This window comes from Salvia hispanica, chromosome 6, assembly GCF_023119035.1.
Source record: "Salvia hispanica cultivar TCC Black 2014 chromosome 6, UniMelb_Shisp_WGS_1.0, whole genome shotgun sequence".
NCBI classification, from domain to species: domain Eukaryota; kingdom Viridiplantae; phylum Streptophyta; class Magnoliopsida; order Lamiales; family Lamiaceae; genus Salvia; species Salvia hispanica.
This window is the reverse complement of record NC_062970.1, coordinates 17,720,548-17,742,743: the sequence shown is the minus strand read 5'-3', so window position 1 is coordinate 17,742,743 and position 22,196 is coordinate 17,720,548. Positions and strand designations below refer to the sequence as shown.

At 36.3% G+C, this 22,196-nt stretch overlaps 2 protein-coding genes across 2 annotated transcripts; both read left to right on the top strand.

Annotated features, from left to right (window-relative positions):
- The first annotated feature begins 705 nt into the window (after window positions 1-705).
- On the top strand, window positions 706-11,185 carry LOC125195701 (alpha-N-acetylglucosaminidase). The gene is made up of 19 exons (XM_048093873.1): window positions 706-1,065; window positions 1,565-1,638; window positions 2,152-2,363; window positions 3,558-3,679; window positions 4,525-4,610; window positions 5,473-5,567; window positions 5,696-5,777; window positions 6,188-6,294; window positions 6,797-6,827; window positions 7,323-7,440; window positions 8,024-8,074; window positions 8,555-8,664; window positions 8,809-8,911; window positions 9,489-9,587; window positions 9,735-9,845; window positions 9,973-10,220; window positions 10,292-10,529; window positions 10,611-10,689; window positions 10,763-11,185. Exons 1-19 carry the CDS (start codon window positions 838-840, stop codon window positions 10,996-10,998), a joined length of 2,430 nt encoding a protein of 809 aa, XP_047949830.1. The 5' UTR covers window positions 706-837; the 3' UTR covers window positions 10,999-11,185.
- A 4,627-nt stretch (window positions 11,186-15,812) lies between these two features.
- Window positions 15,813-19,787, top strand: LOC125194077 (monothiol glutaredoxin-S15, mitochondrial-like). The gene is made up of 7 exons (XM_048092086.1): window positions 15,813-15,945; window positions 16,938-17,013; window positions 17,619-17,750; window positions 17,949-18,048; window positions 18,353-18,419; window positions 19,264-19,342; window positions 19,439-19,787. Exons 2-7 carry the CDS (start codon window positions 16,948-16,950, stop codon window positions 19,487-19,489), a joined length of 495 nt encoding a protein of 164 aa, XP_047948043.1. The 5' UTR covers window positions 15,813-15,945; window positions 16,938-16,947; the 3' UTR covers window positions 19,490-19,787.
- The last annotated feature ends 2,409 nt before the right edge of the window (window positions 19,788-22,196 follow it).

Below are 22,196 nucleotides of genomic sequence, written 5' to 3'. Positions count from 1 at the left end.
CAAAATCACCAAGTGAGTGATACGATCTCTAGTATACGTAGTACTACTATTTTGTCTCGAGCTACTTGCTTTGTATATTTAATTCCATGTCGTCTCAAATTGCTTATGATATTTATGTTTTTGATAAAAATTTCATCCCTTGTTCTATTTAATTCTACTCAATCACTAAACATCATTTTTTTAATTTAATGTTCAAAATAAATCGGGATAATTACACTTTACATACAAAATGTTTCATCAATGTTTCAATTGAGTACATAATAATTTAAGTTAACAAATATTATACAAAAAGTTTTAGTGTTTCAAATTTATACATTCCGTCTAAAAATCACTAACATCGTTATTTTTTTTTTTCATCCTTTCGACTCTAAAATTAGCAATAAATATTAGCTGAAAGTTAAATGTGAATTCATTGCTTGATAAAATGCCTATATGATAATGCATAAGGTATTATTTAGAAAAATAATATCATGTTTTTTAGGGCATAATTTTGGAGAAAAATAAGAGAAAATAATAGTGGTAGTGATTTTAGATGAAATATACTAATTTATAACACTAATCAAACTTTTTATATAATATTTATTAACTTAAAACATTTTATACTCAATTAAAATATGGGTGAAACACTCTACATGTACATTGTAATTATCCCAAATAAATACCTTAAATTGGCGACTTGTGGGATCCATTAATAAAAGAGTTAAAAAGAAAGGAGGAGGAAGAAGAAGAAAACGAAAGCTTGGCTTCTGCCTTCTTGGATTTATCGGATTCTCTTTTGAGTAGAAATTCACATTTTAATGGCATCCAAATAGAAAAAAGAGGGAGACAATCAAGAACATGAAATTCAACAAGAAATTCAACTTGTTGTTTGCGACAACTTTCCTACACTTGGTACTGTTATGTTGCTCACATTCAGTTCAGGAATCCGAACCAATACACTCTATTCTGAACCGTTTGAACAGCCATAAACCTTCTCCAACTGACCAAGAATCTGCGGCCAGAGGTGTTCTCCAGAGACTGCTTCCTACCCATTCATCAAGTTTTGCGTTCACGATTATCCCAAAGGTGTGATTCTGCATCAATTTCTTGGATTCTAATCACTCAGAGTGAGAATTTTTGTTTGTTTAACTTTATGGCTTCGCCTACTAAGAAAAGGAAAGGATGAAATTTTATAGTTGGTGAGATAAAAAAACAAATTTGTTGGTCTCTTTGATAAGAGTGTCTAAAATTATTGCGAATTTTGTTAGTACTGATGGAAACAATTGGAATCATGTTTGGTTTTTTGAGGATAGCAATGATGTTGCAAACTAAGCACTTGAATAATTGGTTAAACTTCATATGGATGATTAGTTTCTGGTGCAGGTATAGATTGTGACATGATGGAATTCTTTTCTTCTTCTTGTTTTGGTTTCTTAGGATTTATGTGTTGTTATCGGTTCTGGCAAGCTAATTGCAGTCTTTCTTGAGTTGTGGTACATATTTTAGTTTTAAGTTTTTTTTTTCTTTTGGGTATTTCCTGTTTTAACTAAATGTTGACTTGTATGCAATTCATCTGTAATACTAGGATGCCTGTGGTGGAAATAGCTGCTTTCAGATTAGCAATTGCAAGAGCTCAAATAGAGATTCGGCTGAAATAATGTGGGTACATTCTGATAATTTACAGTCCTTTTTTCCATGGTTCATTCCATTTGGCACTCTCCATATCATAAATTGGTGTGGTTCGATTTTTCTATAATTACCTTTACAGGAATGCGGATTGACATTTGATCTCTTTGAGTATTCATTATTAGCTAACTTGTTCCTATTTCGGGTCATATAAGACTCACCTTAAATTGGGTCCCTCAGCCTTATATAGCCACTGAAATACAGCCTTAAGTAACTTCAAATATACTCCTCCTTTAAAGTTTTTTTGATGGATGATTTCAATAATTCAACTAGTAAGATTTCTTGTCAAAATTTTAGAGATCTAGCTATTACACATGAGCAATATTTACTTATGTAAATCTGTGAAGCATGTCACTACAGATTTAGGCGGCATGGCAGATCTTGCTTGCTGAGATTTAATAAATATTGTAAAATTCATTGTCTTAACATTCATCCATGATCTGGCTTCTCTGATTATTTGTGTTCATGTTCCACTTGCTAATCCAGGATAAAAGGAACAACTGCAGTTGATATCACATCAGGACTGCATTGGTACCTAAAATACTGGTGTGGAGCTCATGTATCTTGGGACAAGACTGGTGGCGTACAGCTTGGTTCAGTTCCCTCACCAGGATCACTCCCTCTTGTGAAAGATGAGGGTGTGATGGTTCAACGTCCAGTGCCGTGGAACTACTACCAAAATGTTGTCACATCTAGCTGTATGAAGTTTTTTTTTATTTTATTCTTCAATTACCCAATACTTTCTGAGTCTCTGGCCTGACATTTTGGTTGGCATGTATCAGATAGGTGCATCCAATAGTGCAGCATGCCAATTTCATTATATTTCCTCTGTTCCACTTATTTAGTTCGTTATTCATGTTTGAGACGTCCTATTATATTATTCTCTCTCTATCTGATATTCCCTCCGTCCCACAAGAGTATGCACTCTTTCATTTTTAGTTCGTCCCACAAGAGTATGCGCTTTCTAATTTTGGAAACTCTCTTCTCTCTAATGAGGTGCGACTCATTCTCCACTAACAATACTTTAATTACTTTTTCTTTCTATTTCTTTTTTACTTTACCAATTGTGCATTAAAACCCTTGCGCAACCAAAAGTGCATACTCTTGTGAGGGAGTATAACTTTTTACAATCATTTACATGAATATCCCCATGTAGGTTTAAGAAGTTTAAAGGAGTACCGTTTCAGCATTATTTTTAATCTTACATGAAAAATCAAGGTTGATTCTATAACTGGGATGGAGGGTGTGTTTTGATTTCCTAATTTGAAGTGATAAATATGAAAATTTATTTGATTTAGTAATTTTATTCCTTCCCGGTACTGACTAGTTCTTCTAGTCATAAAGACCTATGTTTTCATCATTGTTGTTTGCTTTTTGTTGGTCGAAGTTGTCAGCTGTACGTTCTCATTCACTAAGCTGATTGGTTTTTCCCACTTCAACTTTCCACCTATTTTACTTCTAAGAATCATCATGGAGGAAAACAGCAAGCTGATGTGATATGCATGGTAGAATATCAAGAAGTGTCTGTCAAGTGGCTAATACTTTCTTCTCAGCCTGATCATTAGTAATGGAAAACTAAAAGTAGAATAGTATCTACGGTTGATGAACATGTGTGTTGGGTAGTCTTTACTGGGCAATACTAGATTAAGTAGCTGCCGTCATCATGTTTTTTTTTATCTTTGCTCAATCACTTTGAGTATTTCATCTTATACTCTTTCTAAAAGGTTGCCATGGATCTGGTATTTAAACGACATTTCTATGTTTTTGGATGTTGGAGTTATTCGACCATAGTTTGTATAATGCTGATATGTTTTATCTATTTATCTTTGTTTGTCTATATATTCATAAAATTACTGCTGTCAATAGCTTAGCAGATTTGGTTTTATCCACAGATTCTTATGTCTGGTGGGATTGGGAAAGGTGGGAGAAAGAGATCGATTGGATGGCACTTCAAGGAGTTAACCTTCCTCTGGCATTCACAGGACAAGAAGCTATTTGGCAAAAAGTTTTTACAGTATGTTTGGCACTTTATTCCATTCCTTTTATCTTATGATTCAAGTTTCTCAGTTACCGACCTAGTCATTTACTCCTTGAATTTCACAGAGTTGATTTAAAGATGATATTTCAACTATTGAGATACTATTTTTGTGTGTTAGTTTGCTTCTCGGATTTTGTCACTTATGTGCTCTGTTTCAGTTGCTTACCTTCTATCCTGTTTCGTGGATTTTGCAAAGTCTGAATTTTCTATTGATTATACCAATGCCTGGTTTATGTGCATAAAATTGATTACGTTTCATGACATAAACATACTCTAGACATCAAACAATTTGCCCTTTTTTTTGTTTACTGGTACTAGTGATGGACTTTGCTAGTTTATACTCCATCCGTTTCCTAAAAATAGGAACTTTGGAAACGGCACGGGACTTGATGCAAAATTGGTAAAGTAAGAGAGAGGAAGAGAAAAAATGGGTAAAGTAAGAGGGGAGGAGAAAAAGTAGTGTAATTAGTGTTAGTGGATTGTGGGGTCCATTTCCTAAAATGGAGAGTTTCTATTTTTAGGAAACGGACCAAAAAGGAAAGAATTTCTATTTTTTGGAAATGGAGGGAGTATAGTATATTTTAAAACCCCATGTTATTACTGGTGAACCTATAAATTGTTTTGTCCAGTCCTTGCTCTTTCCCTTAGAAATAGAAGGCCGGTCCACAACTTGATGAGTGATACCAATCTGAGTGCTCATGACTGGTTGTGTGAAGCTTCCCAAATGTTAGTTCATTTACATGCTTGGTTGCATTAGTACATGCCTATATTTTATTGTAGAAATTGATGCCTCTGTTTTTTCATATGTGTTCTGTTTCCAGGATTTCAATATTACTAAGCATCAGTTAAATGATTTCTTTGGTGGACCTGCATTCCTTGCTTGGGCACGCATGGGAAACTTACATGGGTATCTCTTCCCATTTCTCTTTCATTGATTTTATTGTTATTGTTATTGTTGTTGTTTTTATTTTTATTTTATTTTGGGCATGTTTTGAATTTCTGCGGCTATACGTAGATTGTAGGGGCATAAGATGATTGTCAAATAAACTAAATGCAGTGATATTAGTCATATCATACTATTTTCATTTTCTATAGCCTATGTAAATAGTGAAATCCCCCTTAGAGGAGTACGATGCAGCTAGTTATCAAAGTTGTAGTGCTATTTAGTTAATTTCTCTTTACAACTGAACTCTCAACTCTGAAATATGTGCAGTCCTTAGCTTATTTATTCTTACAATGAATGAGCTATAGCACACAGGTTTAGGATACTGTGTATCTCACATCTTAATATCTTATGAAAATGTTCATTTTGGAGAACAAAATGAGGATATCAGAAAGGAACAGCATGGTTTATTAGCCCGGTAATAGAAAACAACAGAAAGAAAGTTTCTACATGTGCTTAGCAGATACTCGTATCAGTTTCTATGGTCTGTCTACAATTTCACATATGGGAAAAGAGTAGAAAACAATGGCGGATCATTGAAGTGGTAATGTTAGCATCAATTTCTGTACACGCCACTCCTTGTGTTACTTACTCCTTAGAAGTAACAAATACAAAAGTTTGTTTATTTTCAAGAACCTTGTGGAATATTCTTACGGGAAAGTTTGTGGTATAACCTCTAGGTCTTTTTGTTCAGAAAATGATTTTTCATATCACAACTTTTGCAAATTTGGCTGCTATCAACATTGTTAACAACTATGCAATTTTTTTACCTCCGGATTTTGGCATTGTTAGTTCAAGAGGTTTACCTCCATATTCTTTACTGCAGATGGGGTGGCCCCTTAACTCAGAATTGGTTAGATAAACAGTTAATGTTGCAAAAGAAAATATTATATCGAATGTTAGAGCTTGGGATGACCCCAGGTATACTTCATCTTTACTCCCATGAATGCCTTTTCTTCTTTTGTCCTTTTCCTTTTCTTATCTATGTGCAGTCACTGTGGGGTCTTATGTTACCTTACTGATAAATCCATACAATTTTGTCTTGATAGTTCTTCCGTCATTCTCTGGGAATGTTCCAGCTGCATTAAAAGCAATATTCCCCTCAGCAAACATAAGCAGGCTTGGGGATTGGTATTTCCTCCTTTTCTTTTCACCCTTCACCCTTCTTTTTGGGAGTTATTATGTCACCACTTTATCACATGTACTGTTCCACTGCCTTAATTGCAAATACTACTCCTATATGGTGACATTTATAAAACATTTAGTTATTATATTTGGACAGGACATACATTTATTGTACCTTTAGCAAGATAAACACACAGAAAAGGGAGAAAACAATCTTATATATGTAGTATATTTGGACATACATGATACTCTTGAGTCTGAGATGTTTTTTCTTTCGAAGCATGCCATAGCGCTTTCTAGTTTTGCTTTTTTAGGTCGTTGGCTTTGTATCAGCTACCATCTGTGTGAAAATGAAACTCTATACATGTCGATTTATTATATTTAGTATAGAAAGTCATTTTTCTGTTTAATTACAGGAACACTGTTAATGGTGATCTAAGATGGTGCTGCACGTATCTTCTAGATCCTTCTGATCCTTTATTTGTAAAAATTGGAGAAGCGTTCATGATACAGCAGATTAAAGGCAATTTACATATAACTTATGCTTGTTACTTGTTCTAATGTTATGCCCCTGTGCAAAACTTTTGCGTCTTTAAGTGTAATTTGAATGACTGTTCATTTGAATTTGTCTGGAGTTCATTGGTAGTTTAAATCAATATCAAAGTGTTTTTGAATTTGTTATTTATTTCAAACTGTAAATCAATATGAACAATGAACAAAAAATAATTTTTTGAGGTTTTATGGTTAAAGAGAGATCTACATTTTAATAAGAATATCACTGTGTTGGTATTTCAACAAATAGTCCTACAGATAGATCTAAGGCCATAGCCTAGTAAAATGATGGTCTTCTCCTTCTATCGTCACAATTCATTTATGGATCAGCCTGTCTCTAGCTGCTTGATCGTATATGTTCTTTTTTTGGTCCTTGCACTAATGGTTCAATTTTCTCCATATGTAATCTCTATTCTCTAATATGCCTTGTAAACATCCATAAAATCACTTACATGGGTTACTTCTTTCTGCAGAATATGGAGATGTCACAGACATTTATAGCTGGTACTTCTCTTGATATTTTCTGGATTAGTTTTATTTTTCTTTGAGCTCAGTAAGTTAGTCAGTTAGTAATTTATGCAGCACTGGTTAAACTAATTTCTAGGTAATGTGAAAGTTTTATGGTTTCTCTTTGTTAATATAGAACCAGTCTTTTTGACCTGTCCCTAACCAAGTAAGAACAGTCATAGTATCCATAAACTTTATCTTTTTCAGGGTTTTGAGGGAGAGAGGCTGTGATAATTAAAATAATTTAGCACTTGGTTGCTACAAAAAACTGATGCCTCGAAGCATAATGAACAAATTTTGAATTCTGATTCCTGAAACACCAACATGATGCTGGTTTGGTTTTGTGGCACACTGGTACTTACACAGTATTAATGTTTAGTAAGTTGTAATAGCAACGTAAGATTCTTGTTATTTCATGTCCAAATTTTTCTCTCCCTGCCTCACCCCCAAGGGTGCGTCCCTAGTTCTGAACGACGAATTATTGGGCTGCAGTGATACGTTTAATGAGAACACTCCACCTACCGATGATCCAACGTACATCTCGACCCTTGGTTCTGCAGTATATAAGGCAATGTCTAAAGCCGACAAAGATGCAGTGTGGCTAATGCAGGTATGCTGTCAATCATGCTTTGACTTGATCTCCGGTCCTTGGTGGCTTTCTCATAGCTCTTCTGTAGGTCTCTTATTAAGTGGAGTACTTGAATTGAGTTAATAGATTTGGTAGGTCAGTTCATGGGTGGAAGTGTGGAGCCAACAAAGTCTTTTTTCTCTATAAACAAAATTTGCAAGCATCAATAGAATGCAGAGATAGCAGATTTTTTGCCATTCTGTTTAATTATATTTTTACTCATTTAAGCTGTCAGCATCATGACTGTTACTTACAATCATATTCCTAAGTATCTGGTGATTATAAATAGAGCACATTTAGACAATCTTAAATTTCTTAATTGTCGCACTGACACAATGCATTATGCAAAGATTACAATTGCAAATTTTTTTAAACATTTATGTATAAACTTTATGCAAAGACTACAATCGTTAATTAAATTTCATCCTTCTTCCCCTACCTCCAAAGAGTTACTTATCTCCAAAGAAAGCAGTTGCTTATTTATTCATATGTGTATTCTGTATTTGTCTATGCTTTTCCAGGTCTACATCTTAACTCTAACCATTTGATGTCCTTCTACTTCTAGGGTTGGCTTTTCTACTCAGATTCATCATTTTGGAAGCCCCCACAAATGAAGGTATGAGCTATTCTTGAGTTAGAAAAGTGTCCTCACCTAGCTCATATACTGTCCCATATGTCCAGTAAATAATATAGTGAGTTGTGTGTATGTTCTCGACTCTTGTCATTGCTCAAAAGCAGTAAAAAACGAATGCTAATGTGTGTCAAACCCTTACTATAATTTCCTTACACAGAGAAAACCAAATGATAATTTATGGTGCATCATGCCCATCTATTTCTTGAATAGACTCATACTTGAGCCAAATCCTTGAGTTACTAGAGGTATATGCAAACTAGATAAATCTGCTTGAATGCTTGTTATAAGCCTGATTCTTCTGCTCTTTCCTCTTCGTAGCCTAATTTTAAGCTTTTGTTCATTCTTTGTAATTCTTTATGCTTAGATCACAATGGCTTGGGCTGTAGCCGCTGTATGCGTTAGTCATGCATTGATGATTTTACAGAGACGACTATCGTGCTGAACCTATTCCATGTATTGCAGGCCCTCCTACATTCTGTCCCATTCGGGAAAATGATAGTGCTTGATCTATTTGCGGACGTCAAACCAGTTTGGAAATCATCATCCCAATTTTACCACACTCCATATATATGGAACGTTACTCTGTCAATATTCTTTATATATCTTTTACTTGGACATTATTTGTGATTTTTTTTTCATCCATCAACTTCCTAGTTACTTAGATCCAACCTAATCTACATTTATCATCCTGTGACATCTTATACATGACATAACAGGTGTATGTTGCATAACTTTGGTGGAAACATTGAGATGTATGGCATTCTAGATGCAGTGGCTTCAGGCCCAATTGATGCTCGTCTTAGCAAGAATTCCACCATGGTAGGCTTTGTTCCTCATATTTTCATGTATTCAACATACTTTTGTACTGCACTTTGTGTTTTCCCAAGTCGTGTTTAGTGCTTTATAGAAGGCACTAACCTCAGTTTTTTTCTCTGTTTCTTATCAGAGTTTAAGCTGTAAAAGAAAATGGCAAATTCAGAATTTATCATGATATTTTCTAGACATTAAGCTCCTTGTCTAAGGAGTATTAAATTTCCATTGCTTTAATTTCAAATTGTATTGCTTATCATTCATATCCTTGTCCTAATCATAGAAAAAGCAGTTCCTTTTTTATTTTGTAGCAATGATGTTGAACTTTGCCAGTCATAAGTTTATTTTCTGTTTTAAGTTATTATTAATAACTATGGAGTCCTAAAATTTGAAGTTGAGCATCTTTATGCAAAAAGGCATTGAGTATTCTGCATCCCTTGAGAATCCAATCTTATACTATTTCAGTATTATTCTGAACCAAATTCACTACCTAAGCCTAGTGGTCTCAGGTATTGACCATTGTCTGTAGTTGACTTTAATTTCTAGTTTAGGATTCTCAGTGTCACAATCTCTTTCTCCAGGACAGATTGGTGTAGGCATGTGCATGGAAGGGATAGAACACAATCCTGTTGTATATGAGCTGATGTCCGAAATGGCGTTTCGAAGTGGTCGATTCGACCTGGAGGTAAACCTTGGTTATATGATTGTCTAACATATGCAGTTTAATTGAAGTGATAATGTTTGAATAAATAGAATGCTTGGAGCTGTTCGTCTATATTCACTCATGCTAGTATTGAGTAACGTTTCCGATGTTGTTGACTTGACCTGGCAGGAATGGCTGACAATCTACTCCCGGAGACGATATGGTAAATCTGTTAAACAAGTCGAGTCTGCATGGAAAATTCTTCATCGCTCTATTTATAATTGCACCGATGGAATTGCAGTATGTTTGTGCTGCCTATTCACTTCTCATATGTTTCGACAGTTTTTTCATTAGTAAGATGCTGCTATCTAGACATTGATGTCTAGCTTTTCACTAATTGCACGGATGCAAAATTCTCTCGATGCAGGACCATAACACGGATTATATAGTAAAATTTCCTGATTGGGATCCATCGGTGAATAACCAACATGATGCACGTGAGTTTGTTAACAGGCACGGGCTCCTTGGTATGCAGCCAAACAGAAGGTTCCTTCTCCACGAAACAAGCTCTTCTTTGCCTCAGCCCCATTTATGGTATTACAATCAGGACTCTATCAGCGCGTTGAAGTTATTCCTTGACGCTGGAGACGAACTTGCTGAAATTCCGACATACAGGTTAAGTTTTTATTTGCTCAATACCCATTATAAAAGCACGTCGATATTACTGAATATTGCATCCATTGCAGGTATGATTTGGTTGACTTAACGAGGCAGTCGCTCTCGAAGCTTGCAAATGAGGTGTATCTGAATGCAATACATGCTTTCCGGCACAAGGATGCGCAGGCTTTAAGCATCCACTCTCTCAAGTTCCTACAACTCATCAAAGACATCGACAAACTTCTCGCCATGGATGATAATTTCCTACTCGGTACTTGGCTTGAAAGTGCAAAAGGGCTGTCCCTCAATGCAGATGAGAGGAAACAGGTTAGATATGTTCTTTTTCCTCTTCCTTTGATGAACCAACCAATCACTCGCCACGAGTTGATATCTACGTGATTGATTTAGTATGAGTGGAATGCAAGGACGCAAGTAACAATGTGGTACGACAACACTGAGTACGAGCAGAGCCAGCTACACGACTATGGTGAGAGCCTTTAGTTTGCTCTCACTTTTTCTCTGTGAAATTTGATCACCATTTTTATTTTTGTGGACCTCAGCGAATAAGTTTTGGAGCGGACTGTTGGAGAAGTACTATCTTCCACGAGCATCCATGTATTTTATGCGTTTGTTGAGAAGCTTGAAAGAGAACGAGGGCTTCGAATTGTTGGAGTGGAGAAAAGAGTGGATTGCATACTCAAACCAGTGGCAGGCGGGAGTTGAGGCTTACCCAGTGAAGGCGCAGGGCGATGCTCTTGCTATAGCACGGAAGCTCTACCAAAAATACTTCACCTAGGACATGTGTAGCGAGCATTTCCAACACACGTTGGCTTATTGTTCCTGATCCTGATAATGTCTGTCTGTATCTAATAATGTCCAGCAAATAAATGCTAGTTGCAACAAGCCAAAATGGTGATCTTTCCATTTATGTTGTCTGAGCAGTGATGTTTTTCATGAGTATAAGAGTTTAATTCTTACTTGTATCACTAATACTAAGTCCGTCTACCAAAATTTGTCCCATTTTTCCATTTCCATCCGTCCCCTAAAATTTGTTTCATTTCACTTTTACCATTTTTGGTAGTGGACCCTGATGCGTATTTTAGAGTATCTGATTTAGTTCACACAAGATATCAAGTTTAATTAATTAACTCTAATAATACTACGATACTGCAAGATTACAGCGTCGTTAGTGGTATTTTGTTAGTGGTATTTCAAGTGTCGATCCACAGGGAGTTAGCATAAAGATTTGATTTTTGATTTCTGAAAGATGTTGACAAAATAAAGCTACAAGTTAACTAAAGAAAGACTATTCAACGGGAAAATATGTCACTCCAAGTTGCTCACTAGGCTTGTATTGTTCTACACATATACAACGAAACATATGAAAGGATTAAAACATCAACCTAATCACATACACTGAACATGTACACGATGAATAGTTCACAGTTAGCTGAACACATAACCTATAAACCAATCTTCAATGTTTATAAGCTCCTGCGGAAGCGCTAGAGAAATAAACATCTACTATGATCACCTACTTAATCCACTATCAAATTGTCCCCTAAACAAATCTAATTCAATAGCATACCAACAATCTAACATTCCTAAACTATGTTAAAGAGACAATAGTGAAGGAAAGAACAACACTACATTATTAGCCAAAAACATAGTGTTTGTTAAACATTGAGCACATTGTTGGTAACAAACACATGAGTTCAAAGGTGTAGAAACATCCATACAAAGCCTAGATGGAGCAACATAGAGAGCTTAGCCTAAACACATGGTGGAATTTGCAACAAAAATCACAGGAAACATGCTCTCGTTGAGTGGAATTGGGATTTGGAGATGGATCGTCGGAATGTTAGCCGGAATTTCTTCCTTTTCTTCTTCCTCCTCTCTTTCTCTCTTTTCCTCTCCCTTTTCTCGTGTCTGAATATGTCTGAATGTCTTCCAAAACCGCCCCAGAAACCAATTTGAAACCTAAAATTCGGCAGTTTTCGAGAAAAACGCCCGACCCGGGCAAAATGGTGCCAACCCGGGCGTTTTTAATGCTGAAAACGCCCGACCCGTGCGTTTTTGCCGATTTTGACTGCTTCGCGCAACCTTCGTCAAATGGCCATAACTTCTTCATCCGAGCTCCGATTGAGGCGTGCAATATATCCACGCGAAGCTATTTCAAAGACAAAGATAATGGTGGTAAGATAAAAGAATTTGGACACCATCTTAATAGGCAACGAATAGTTTTAATCAGACCCTACTCTACATGTACATCTATCAACTAATATATAATAATCAAACCTTAATGATCAATTGATAGATGATTTAAATATACAAAATAAGAGAAAACTTGGAGTATAATTAGTATCATTTGATTTACATCAGACCTCATATTCCACTAACTCAATCCTATTCACATTTTATTATAAAACTAATATATAAAAGTAGGATCCACAATCTACTAACTTTTTCAACTCACTTTCCATTATATTTCTTAAAACTCGTGTCGGGTCAAAGTGTGACAAATTTTGATGGACGGAGGTAGTAACTATCATTGTGTAATCAAGTATGCCAATCATTGGTTCATTGTGTAACGATGCAAGATTGCAAGTAATGTTATTGGATAGTATATTCGTAAGAAGGTTCAAAAAATCAAAATACTAGTAGTACTATCTTTGTTTCATAATAATAGAGTTATTTTATCATTTTCGTACGCTCGTAGTAGTATAGTCATTTCCCTTTTTAGAAAAAGTCAACACATTTCTTCTCACTTACTACTCTATTCCCTCTTCATCTCTCTACTTTTTTCATAATCTACTTTATTCTTCTTTTACATAATCCACTTAGGAGTATAATTTTTCTTAAATTGCGTGTCAAAAAGAAACGTATCTATTACCACGGAACGGAGGGAGTATGATATACTGAATATTTAAATTTAAGTACATTAGTATACTCCCTCCGTCCCACGTTACTTGAGGCATTTCTTTTCGGCACGAGATTTAAGAAAATTGTGTTTAGTCAGTTAAATAAAGTAGAGGAGAAAATAAAGTAAGAGAAAGAAGAGGTAAAGTAAAACAAAGAATAAAGTAGGTGAGATTAGATGTTTTGTTTTTAGCCAAAAAGAGAAATGACTCAAGTAACTTGTGACAACCCTAAAAGGAATACGACTAAGTAACTTGGGACGAAGGGAGTATTATTCTTTAATCAATATACTAGTAGTACGGAGTTTGTGTCAAATCAAAATAATTAAACATAAAAAAAAATATTTTATGGCAATTTAAGCTAAGTACTCTCTTTGTCCCATGTCTCAAAGAAGATGATTTCATCCTATGGTGGCGCGAGATTTTTAGTAATAAGTCATCTTAGGTGAGACAAACTAAAAAGGAAACTGAGTCATCTTTGATGGGACGAAGAAGATGGGGTAAGAAACTGAGTCATCTTTGATGGGACGAAAAAGATGAGGTGAAGGAAGTAATATATTAAGAACATTACTCATGGTCATATATCCTACTTAAAATGTTAGATTATTTATAGAGCCAAAAATATACCAGTGCTTATCATAGTAATATCTTTAATTCTTTATTGATTTCAAATGATAAACTCCCTCAGTCTTCTAAAAATATATAACTTTAAAATAAAACGAGTTTTAATACAAAATAGAAAAAATAAGAAAAATAAATTGAAAAATGTGTTAGCAGAAAATGAGTCTCACCCTCGTACTTCTCCTACTTTATTAGAAAAATAAATTGCTTTAGATATAAATTTTTTATTTTTTGGGGACTTATGGAATAAGTATATATTAAATAATTACAATTTCCAAATAAAGAGTAAGAGCATTCCTAATGGTCCGGCGATAACACTCGGCGATTTTTCGCCGAAAATCGCCGAGTTATCGCCGACCGTTGGGAGTGTTTCGGCGTTTTTTCGGCGTTAATTCTACCGAATTAACGCTGGCTCCCGCTGCATCGCCGATTTATTGCCGAATCATCGGCGCCCACTGTAGGCGCGATTCGGCGATTTTTCGGCGTTTTTTTTTTTTTTCTTCCAACGGCTATATTCCAAACCTATATATAATTCCTCCTCCTCCTCCTCCATTCATCACACACAATCTTCATTCTCTCAATTTTTCAATCTCATTATCTCAATCTTCAATCTTCAATCTTCAATCTTCAAAATTATGAGTTCAAGTAGGAAAAATTCCCGAAAAGGTAAGGGCAAAGAGCCGAGTCCGCAAATTCCCAACCCCACTGATGAAACAAATCAGCAGTGGATGAACTCGTTGTTGTCGATGGGTTCTCCTCCCGGCCAATATCCATATGCGGGTCCGTCCCCATTGCAGACTCCTCCGGTGCGCAGACTTTCTCCGTACTTCCAGTCTGCCCTCAGCATGCCCTCTCCAGCCGACGATGTGTATCGCCCCCAGATAGTCACATCGTTGTTCGACACCCCTGGATCAACCCCAGGCGACGAAGGATCTCAGGACGCGACGTACACAACGGATCCGACACTCAGCACGGACAACTACGAGGTGGAAGAAACGCCCGCCGAGCCGCCTTCCAGGAGCAGGAAGGGGAAGGCGCCGGCGTCGATGGCTGCGACTGATACGGCTTCCGATGAGAAGCCGAAGCGGGTAAGGACTACTTACACTCTGGAAGAGCGAGCCGAGATCATGTTCGGGGAGCGGGTTGCGGAGAAGTACACGAGCAACAAGACTGCCTCGATGAAGGACCATGGCAGCGAGGCGATCCGCCGGCATTGGGAGCGCCTCATGAGGGACTGCGGCCATTTCAACGGTATATATTCTAACTTGATGACGAACATGACGAGTGGCCAGAACGAGCACATGGTCCGAGATGAGGCCATGCAGAGGTATAGTGGCCAGTTCTTGTCGAAGGGCTTCAAGTATTGGAACATCTATGATAGGTTAAGGATCTCCCCAAATTCCGGACGGGGATGCACAGCGCGCTATACGGGAAATCGGTGCGCTCGCGACTTAGCGGTGCGGAGAGCGAGTCCCCCATCGACTTGACTGGGGATGGTCCGCACGAGCGCCCTGTGGGAGCGAAGAAGGCGAAGGGGAGGCGGAAGGGGAAGGGCGCATCGGATGCCCAGTCGAACCCCAGTTCATACAACAAGCCACGCTCTCGCCAATGTCGCCAATCTGATGCAGCAGTACACGCCGTACTTCACCGGCGACGTAACCCCAGTAAGAGAAGCAGGTCCCTCTGGTCGACCCTCCAAAATTCGAAGATCCTGATGGGCCTCCCGCCGGACGCCCCTCCCTCTTAGCTTTTTAAATCTTTGTTTTTTATGGTTTTTTATTTGTAGTTTTTTTTTCTCGTTGTATTATATTTTGCAATGATTAATACAACGATGAATTGTTCATTATAAATCTATTTATTAAACACATTTGTAGGGAAAATTAAACAATATTAGTGATGATGTAAAAATGAAATGTTGAGTTAGGAAAAAATAAGGGAGAAATAAGGAAGAAACCATTGTAGCAGTTGACTAAAAACTGGGGATAAATTTTGGTGCTAATGTGACGCTGATGTGACATGAATTAGGAAGAAATAAGAGAGTTTTTTAGAGAGAGCATTGGGAATGCTCTAAAATACTCCATAGAACTTAATAGACCTTTTGCACTCGCCCCACCTTCACTTGAGTCGAACCACCGCCGCTTCTCGCTCTTTCCCTCGCCGTTGGCCGCCTTGGCTTCCAATTCAGGCATATTTCTTTCCCAAAGGTAAAAGTCTCGACTTTTAAAACCCTAATTCCACCCCAAAAGTAATGTCTAATCCTGGTGGGTTTTGTTTTAATATTTGAATTTATTCAATGATGCAATCGTCTCAAATTTGGCACACGGGCATATGGATTCAGATTTTGATTTTCTTAATTCGATTTTGAAGATGCAATTTTGGAATATTGTCATATTCACGCTCAAGAACCGCACTCTATATTTGTTCAATTAATTTCAGTTTATCTGATAATATTTGTGTTTTTGTTTGAAACCGAGTTTCATCTTAATAGTTTTAGTGCTGTGCTCCGAAGAGTGATATTGTTTCCGTGTTTACACTTCTCTCAGAAGCTTAAAATGAAAAGGGGGATGAATTCTGATGACTATCTCTGGTTCCTTGGTTGAGCAATTTATACATTAAAAAGTTTCGAATAATTGTAAATTTTAGTTTGAACTGCCTTTTGATAATTTAGATCTTCTTGCACGGAAATTTCCAAGTCATGTAGTATATTTTTCTTAAATTGGAAGCAAAAGCAAATGATTCGTCTCAAACTAGGGAGAGAAAGGAGGGGAAAACAGCTAATTTTGATATAGTCATCCAACTAAGAATTTGAATATATAGACTAAAGCCAACTCTCTGCAAATATGCGAGATTATATAGGAGGGAGTTTGTCTTACACATGGTTGTAGGATTGAAACCTGGACTTATATATACATATAGGGCCACACTAGCCTGAAAACATCTTAAATTGATAGTAACAAATAACTTGATACTCTGAATAGGGAAAAATGGTGTTGGTCTTCATCAATAATGATATTAGCCTATGGAAGCGGAGGATCTAGATTATATCTCTATTCATTTATTTTTTGTGTAGCTAATATATTATTGAATAATGCAAATTTATAATTAATATTCAAGATGAATATTTACTGTAATGACGATTAGACTGCCGGAACTTGGGAATAATCTCTCTAATTTCTATAATTCCATTTATTTGCAGTTTTGGGAGAATGGCAAGATCTTTAGCTAGTATTCTTTACAAAGGCATTGCTGCAGTTCCAGCTGCTAGCTCAACTGTAAGCTTATTTAGTTTTGTGTTGCTTGAAGATCTCTACTCTATGCGTTCCCAGATAAATATGTGGTTTCATTGCATCTTTTTCGGCTTTGGTTTGGTTTGGTTTGTTTGTTCGTTTTGTACACTTTTAAATAGGAAGCCTCGGCTTCAGTATTCCTATTGGATGAGAGAAATTTTAACTTGTACTCCCTCTGTCCCATTAAAAATGCAACGTTTTCCTTTTTTGGTTGTCCCATTAAAAATGAAACGTTTCCTTAAATGGAAACAACTCTATCTCTACTTTTTCATCTCTCTTACTTTACTCTCTCTCATTAACTCACAAAACAACACTACATAAAATCTCGTGCCGATTCTCAAATGTTGCATTTTAAGTGGGACGGAGGGAGTAGTAATTAGTTTTATTTTTCTGTTTTTGTTATCTGATCAACCATGTCTTGTGAATATGTATTGAAGTACATACTACATAGTCTTCCAGCCTGTACTAAATGCATGCTTACCAACCGAAGTGTTTGCTAAAGTGTGCTGCTGAATAGGCTTTTAATGTTATAGTTTACCGAATTCTGATTCTTATATTCATCTAACTTGTGTTACACCCTAACCCCGTAGGTATCAGGATCCTTCTATCAGCGTATAAATCGTTTTTCCACTTCTGTGCCCAGTGATTCTGATACACATGAAGACTTCAGACCCACGACTAAAGTTACTTCTGACATCTCCTTGAAGGACATTGTTGAGCAGGTAAAAGTCATGAGTTTTGCGAAACTTCTGTAGCATGGTCGTGAATCACTGAGCATATAAAGAATTGGTGCTATCAAATTTCAGAATGCTCTGAAATTTTGTTTTTTCTATTAGTCATTTGGTTCTCTCTTATCACCTTGTTTTTCTAGGGTTTAGGGTTCATTTATTTCCTTTCGTAATTTTGTGCTGAATACACAGGATATCAAAGAAAACCCTGTGATGATATACATGAAAGGGGTGCCAGAACTCCCTCGGTGTGGATTCAGTGCACTAGCAGTGAGGGTTTTAAGAGAATATAGTAAGTTATCAAGAACATTTTTTTTTGTGCATTGCATTCTTACTTTGTTCCTTTCTTGAACATCTTATACAACATTTTCTCTGCACCAGTCATTTTGTTTAGGTTTGGTATGTGTGTTGGGTAATATACGAAAAGAGCTATTTCATTTGGCTGAAGTATCTTAAACGAGCTTGATTTAGTATTTGCACTATCCATCGCTTATCAAAAAATTTACCTTGGACGTTTGTTTCTACTCAGTGCAATCCATTTGTACTATTTTTGTTTACACTGACACCTTTATGATCTGATCCTATGGCTTTTGCAGATGTTCCTCTAGGTTCAAGGAATATATTAGAAGACCTCGAGCTAAAGAATGCTGTAAAATCCTTCAGGTAACTGTACGTACTTGAATGTTTTGGAGCGTGTGATGAGTAGTTTCAAACATGTAATTATCGTTGATGCTTTTCACAGAGAATTTTTAGTGTTTTATATATTAGAAACCTAAACCTATGGCATGGAGTAAAATATATGAGTGGTTTACAACCGTCGCTTACCTCCAGTGCTTCATTTTTTTGTTTTTTAAACAGCTCACGTGCTTCAATTGATATGATAGACATAATTGGAATTTGGATAGAACCTTTATGAAGACATTAACTAACCGATTTCTAATTAACTACTGCTCAAATTGAGCATGTATCAGTGACTTTTATGTCTAGATTTCTGTTGCTTTGGAAATGGCATCAGAAACTTACACGGTAAAGAGAGGAAGACAGATTTTATTTGCACACAATGTCCCTGAAATTTGTATTAATTAATAATATTGCCGGCTAATTTATCAAATTTAGTGGACCAGTTTATAGGAGGTAAGGATAAGGCAAGTTCTGTGAATTGGTTTTTAGATTTTGGTATCACTGTAATCATCCGCAAGTCTGCAACATGGATTTGTTTACCTTAAGGTGGTCCTTAAACTAGATAATAATGGTCTACAATAGGAATACGTTCCTTATGTGAACTCATTCTATGTGCAAGTATGCAACCCTAATATTTTGGAGGTGTTTAACATCATTAAGCTGATCCAAGTTTTCATTTTCTGCCCTTAATCTACCAAAGATATACACCTGTTTGAGCAGCTCACTAAGCATTGGGTTAAACAGAGCTATGCTATATAAAGAAAACATTGCATAGAACCTGCTTTGTTTCACACAGAATGCTTATGCTTGTATCTACCCATTGCAGCCACTGGCCGACATTCCCTCAGATATTCATCAATGGGGAGTTTGTTGGAGGATCTGATATCATTCTTAACATGCATCAGGTATTTGTTTTCTTTGACTTTGCTTTCCTCTCCTTTTTTTCTCGATTGATCAGCGAATCCTATTTGTTATAATATTCTGGTTGGTCATGCTTGCAGACTGGTGAATTGAAGGAAAAACTGAAAGCTGATACAGAAAAACAGCAATAAAAACAGATTTATATGCAGTTGCTTGGTGACGGGGTGATCCTTTCCCTCTTTCTCCGATTATATTTGCTGCTCGGGACATGGCAAATAATGAAACTAGATATTCATGGCATTGTCCAATAATGGAATTGGTTTTCTTTCCTTGCCTTGTTTTTCAACTCTTAATTTTCTTTCCGTCGGTGGAAAATAGTCTCATATTTTTATTTTGATTTATTTTTGGAAATTATCTCACAATATAGTATCCTTGTACATCGACTTATTTACAATTTATATTTCACCCACCAGTAAAACATTTTTTTTCTCCCTTTTCTATCATAATTTTAAATGTATCAGCTTATACAGGGTTTTGTTAGGTTGAGGGTTTTGTTAGGTTGAGATTATTTACCTTAACTGAGAAATGAGATTATTGAGATGCAATATGGGCCACTAATCCATAAGATTCATGTAATGTCAACAATGTCAACAGATAACACATTATGTCAACAATGGGGTATAGTTGTAATTTCATTAATAAAATGGCAGAAAATATAAAATTATATTTCAAACCATTTTCTAAAATCTTCTCTAAAACTCTAGCTGAAAACCTGCAAATCTTCATAAAATCGAAGACCTTCAAAATCGAAGACGTGCAAATCTCGCTTAAAAATCTGCTGATCTTCAAATTTCAATTCGTAGACCTTCAAAATCGAAAAGCAAAATCGAACAGTTTTGTGCAATGACGATAGAAAAGCAAAATCGAAGACAATCGGCTGAAGCGCCGATTGTAGCTGAATCGGCTGAAGCAACGATCGAAGAGAATCGGCATTCCAAATCGGCGGTGGTTGAAGCGACTTCTTTAGGTTGATGAATTTTCAAAATCGGCATTCTAAATCGTTCTTCATCCGAAAATTGAAGAATTTTCGAACAACAGACGACTAATTCGATGGAGTTTGGTTGAATCTGAAGTTTTTAGGTTGATTTTATCGACTTTGATTCTGTTTTTATGCTTTATTTGTTGATGCCAGTCAAGTTTGTTCCTAATCAATTTTTTTTTTTTTTTTTTTTGCTTTTTCTTTTTCATTTTTAGGTTCGAGTACACTTCATAATCAAAGCCTAAGGTGTTATCTGATGGATTCTTCATCTTATTCAGAGTCGACGTCGACGAATGTTGAAGGTATTTTGGTTTGATTTTCATTAACATGATTTTTTTGTACTTTGTTGGTGAATTATACTTTGTTGACATAAATGCAGATTTATTGACATTATATGTAGAATTTATTGCTATCATGATAATTTCTTGTGCACATAAATGCAAATCTGTTGATATTTGAATTGATGTTCTGTTGACATAAATGCAAATCTGTTGACATGTTGTATGTTGCTACCTCCGTCCCCCAAATTTTGACACAGTTTACTATTTTGGTCCGTCCCTGAAAATATGATACACTTCACTTTTTACCATTTTTGGTAGTGGACCCCATATTCCACTAACTCATTACTACTCACATTTTATTATAAAACTAATACTTTAAAAGTAGGACCCACATACCACCAACTTTTTCAACTCACTTTCCATTACATTTCTTAAAAACCGTGCCGGGTCAAAGTGTGTCAAAATTTGGGGGACGGAGGTAGTACTTGTTAAATATTCTATGTAGCTATATTCTGTGTTGACATTTTGTTGACATACAAAATAGTCGTATCCAAAATGCACCCCCCGGATGAAGAGTCCCTGCTGTTGTGTTTGTGGGTGGAGGAAGGGAGTATGGATAGGGTTGAGAGTCCATGGTAGGATGTGTGAGATGTTGTTGCTGGTGTGTTGGTGCTGTATTTTGAGATTTTGATTCTGGATTTTTGGAAATACTTTATGTTGTCAGTTAAGATATGCCAGTTGATATATTTGGATCTTAGTTTATATGTTGCCGTGTTGACACTATTCTAGTTAATATGTTGTCAGTTAAGAAATGCTAGTTGATATGCTGGTGTATATTTTGAGATGTAGTGTTGAGATTTTGATTCTGGATTTTAGAAACTGATAAGGCTAATTTCATGCATCGGTTATGTGGTGAAAAACACTATATTTTACTGGGTCTAACACAGTTTTTAAGCCAGGTGTGTGACAGAATCGCTAGATACAGGAAAAGCCGGAGGAAACGGACTAGCGAAGGAAATGAAGGAAAATGAGCGGAAGTGAAGGGAAAAGAATGGCTAGAAGAAGGGAGTCAATAGCTGAGGGCAACAAAGACTATCTATACCTCGCTGGGCCCCACTTCAACGCCTGTAAATAAAGGAGCATGCACCACACGAAAAAGGACGGATTTTGCTCTTAGTTCACACACAAAAACACACACTTGGGAAATGGGAGTTCTGGGGTAGTTTAGGGTTCTAAGGGTCTCATCTTCCGAGAAAGTCAGTCGTAACACCGTCCTCGCGAAGGGCGAAGAAACAATCTACTTACATTCTGTTTTTGCACTCTATTTCGTTCGAACTTCGCATTTGGAAGTTGATTTGGTTGTTGTTGTTACCGATTCATCTATGCATTTAGTTTTTGTTATGATGGTGTTTATCTTGTGTTGATCTGCGTTGATTCTGTTTGTTGAAGTTTTATTTCGGCAGTTGCAATTCCAGTCTGCTTTGTTTTCCGATTACGCTTCATACCTGTTTCTACTGAGTTTTGATGCAATCTGATTTGAAGAAGATGATGTCGCTGTTAGTTAGTACTTTAGTTAGT

What these genes read in the sequence shown, in the direction of transcription:
- LOC125194077 (XM_048092086.1), top strand. Translation starts at nt 16,948, where the DNA reads ATGGCAAGATCTTTAGCTAGTATTCTTTACAAAGGCATTGCTGCAGTT. An exon ending in TTCCAGCTGCTAGCTCAACT is followed by an intron (nt 17,014 to 17,618) that starts GTAAGCTTATTT and finishes CTAACCCCGTAG; the next exon opens with GTATCAGGATCCTTCTATCA. An exon ending in AATGCTGTAAAATCCTTCAG is followed by an intron (nt 18,420 to 19,263) that starts GTAACTGTACGT and finishes TACCCATTGCAG; the next exon opens with CCACTGGCCGACATTCCCTC.
- LOC125195701 (XM_048093873.1), top strand. Translation starts at nt 838, where the DNA reads ATGAAATTCAACAAGAAATTCAACTTGTTGTTTGCGACAACTTTCCTA. An exon ending in TACCACACTCCATATATATG is followed by an intron (nt 8,665 to 8,808) that starts GAACGTTACTCT and finishes ATGACATAACAG; the next exon opens with GTGTATGTTGCATAACTTTG. An exon ending in ATTGCACCGATGGAATTGCA is followed by an intron (nt 9,846 to 9,972) that starts GTATGTTTGTGC and finishes CTCTCGATGCAG; the next exon opens with GACCATAACACGGATTATAT.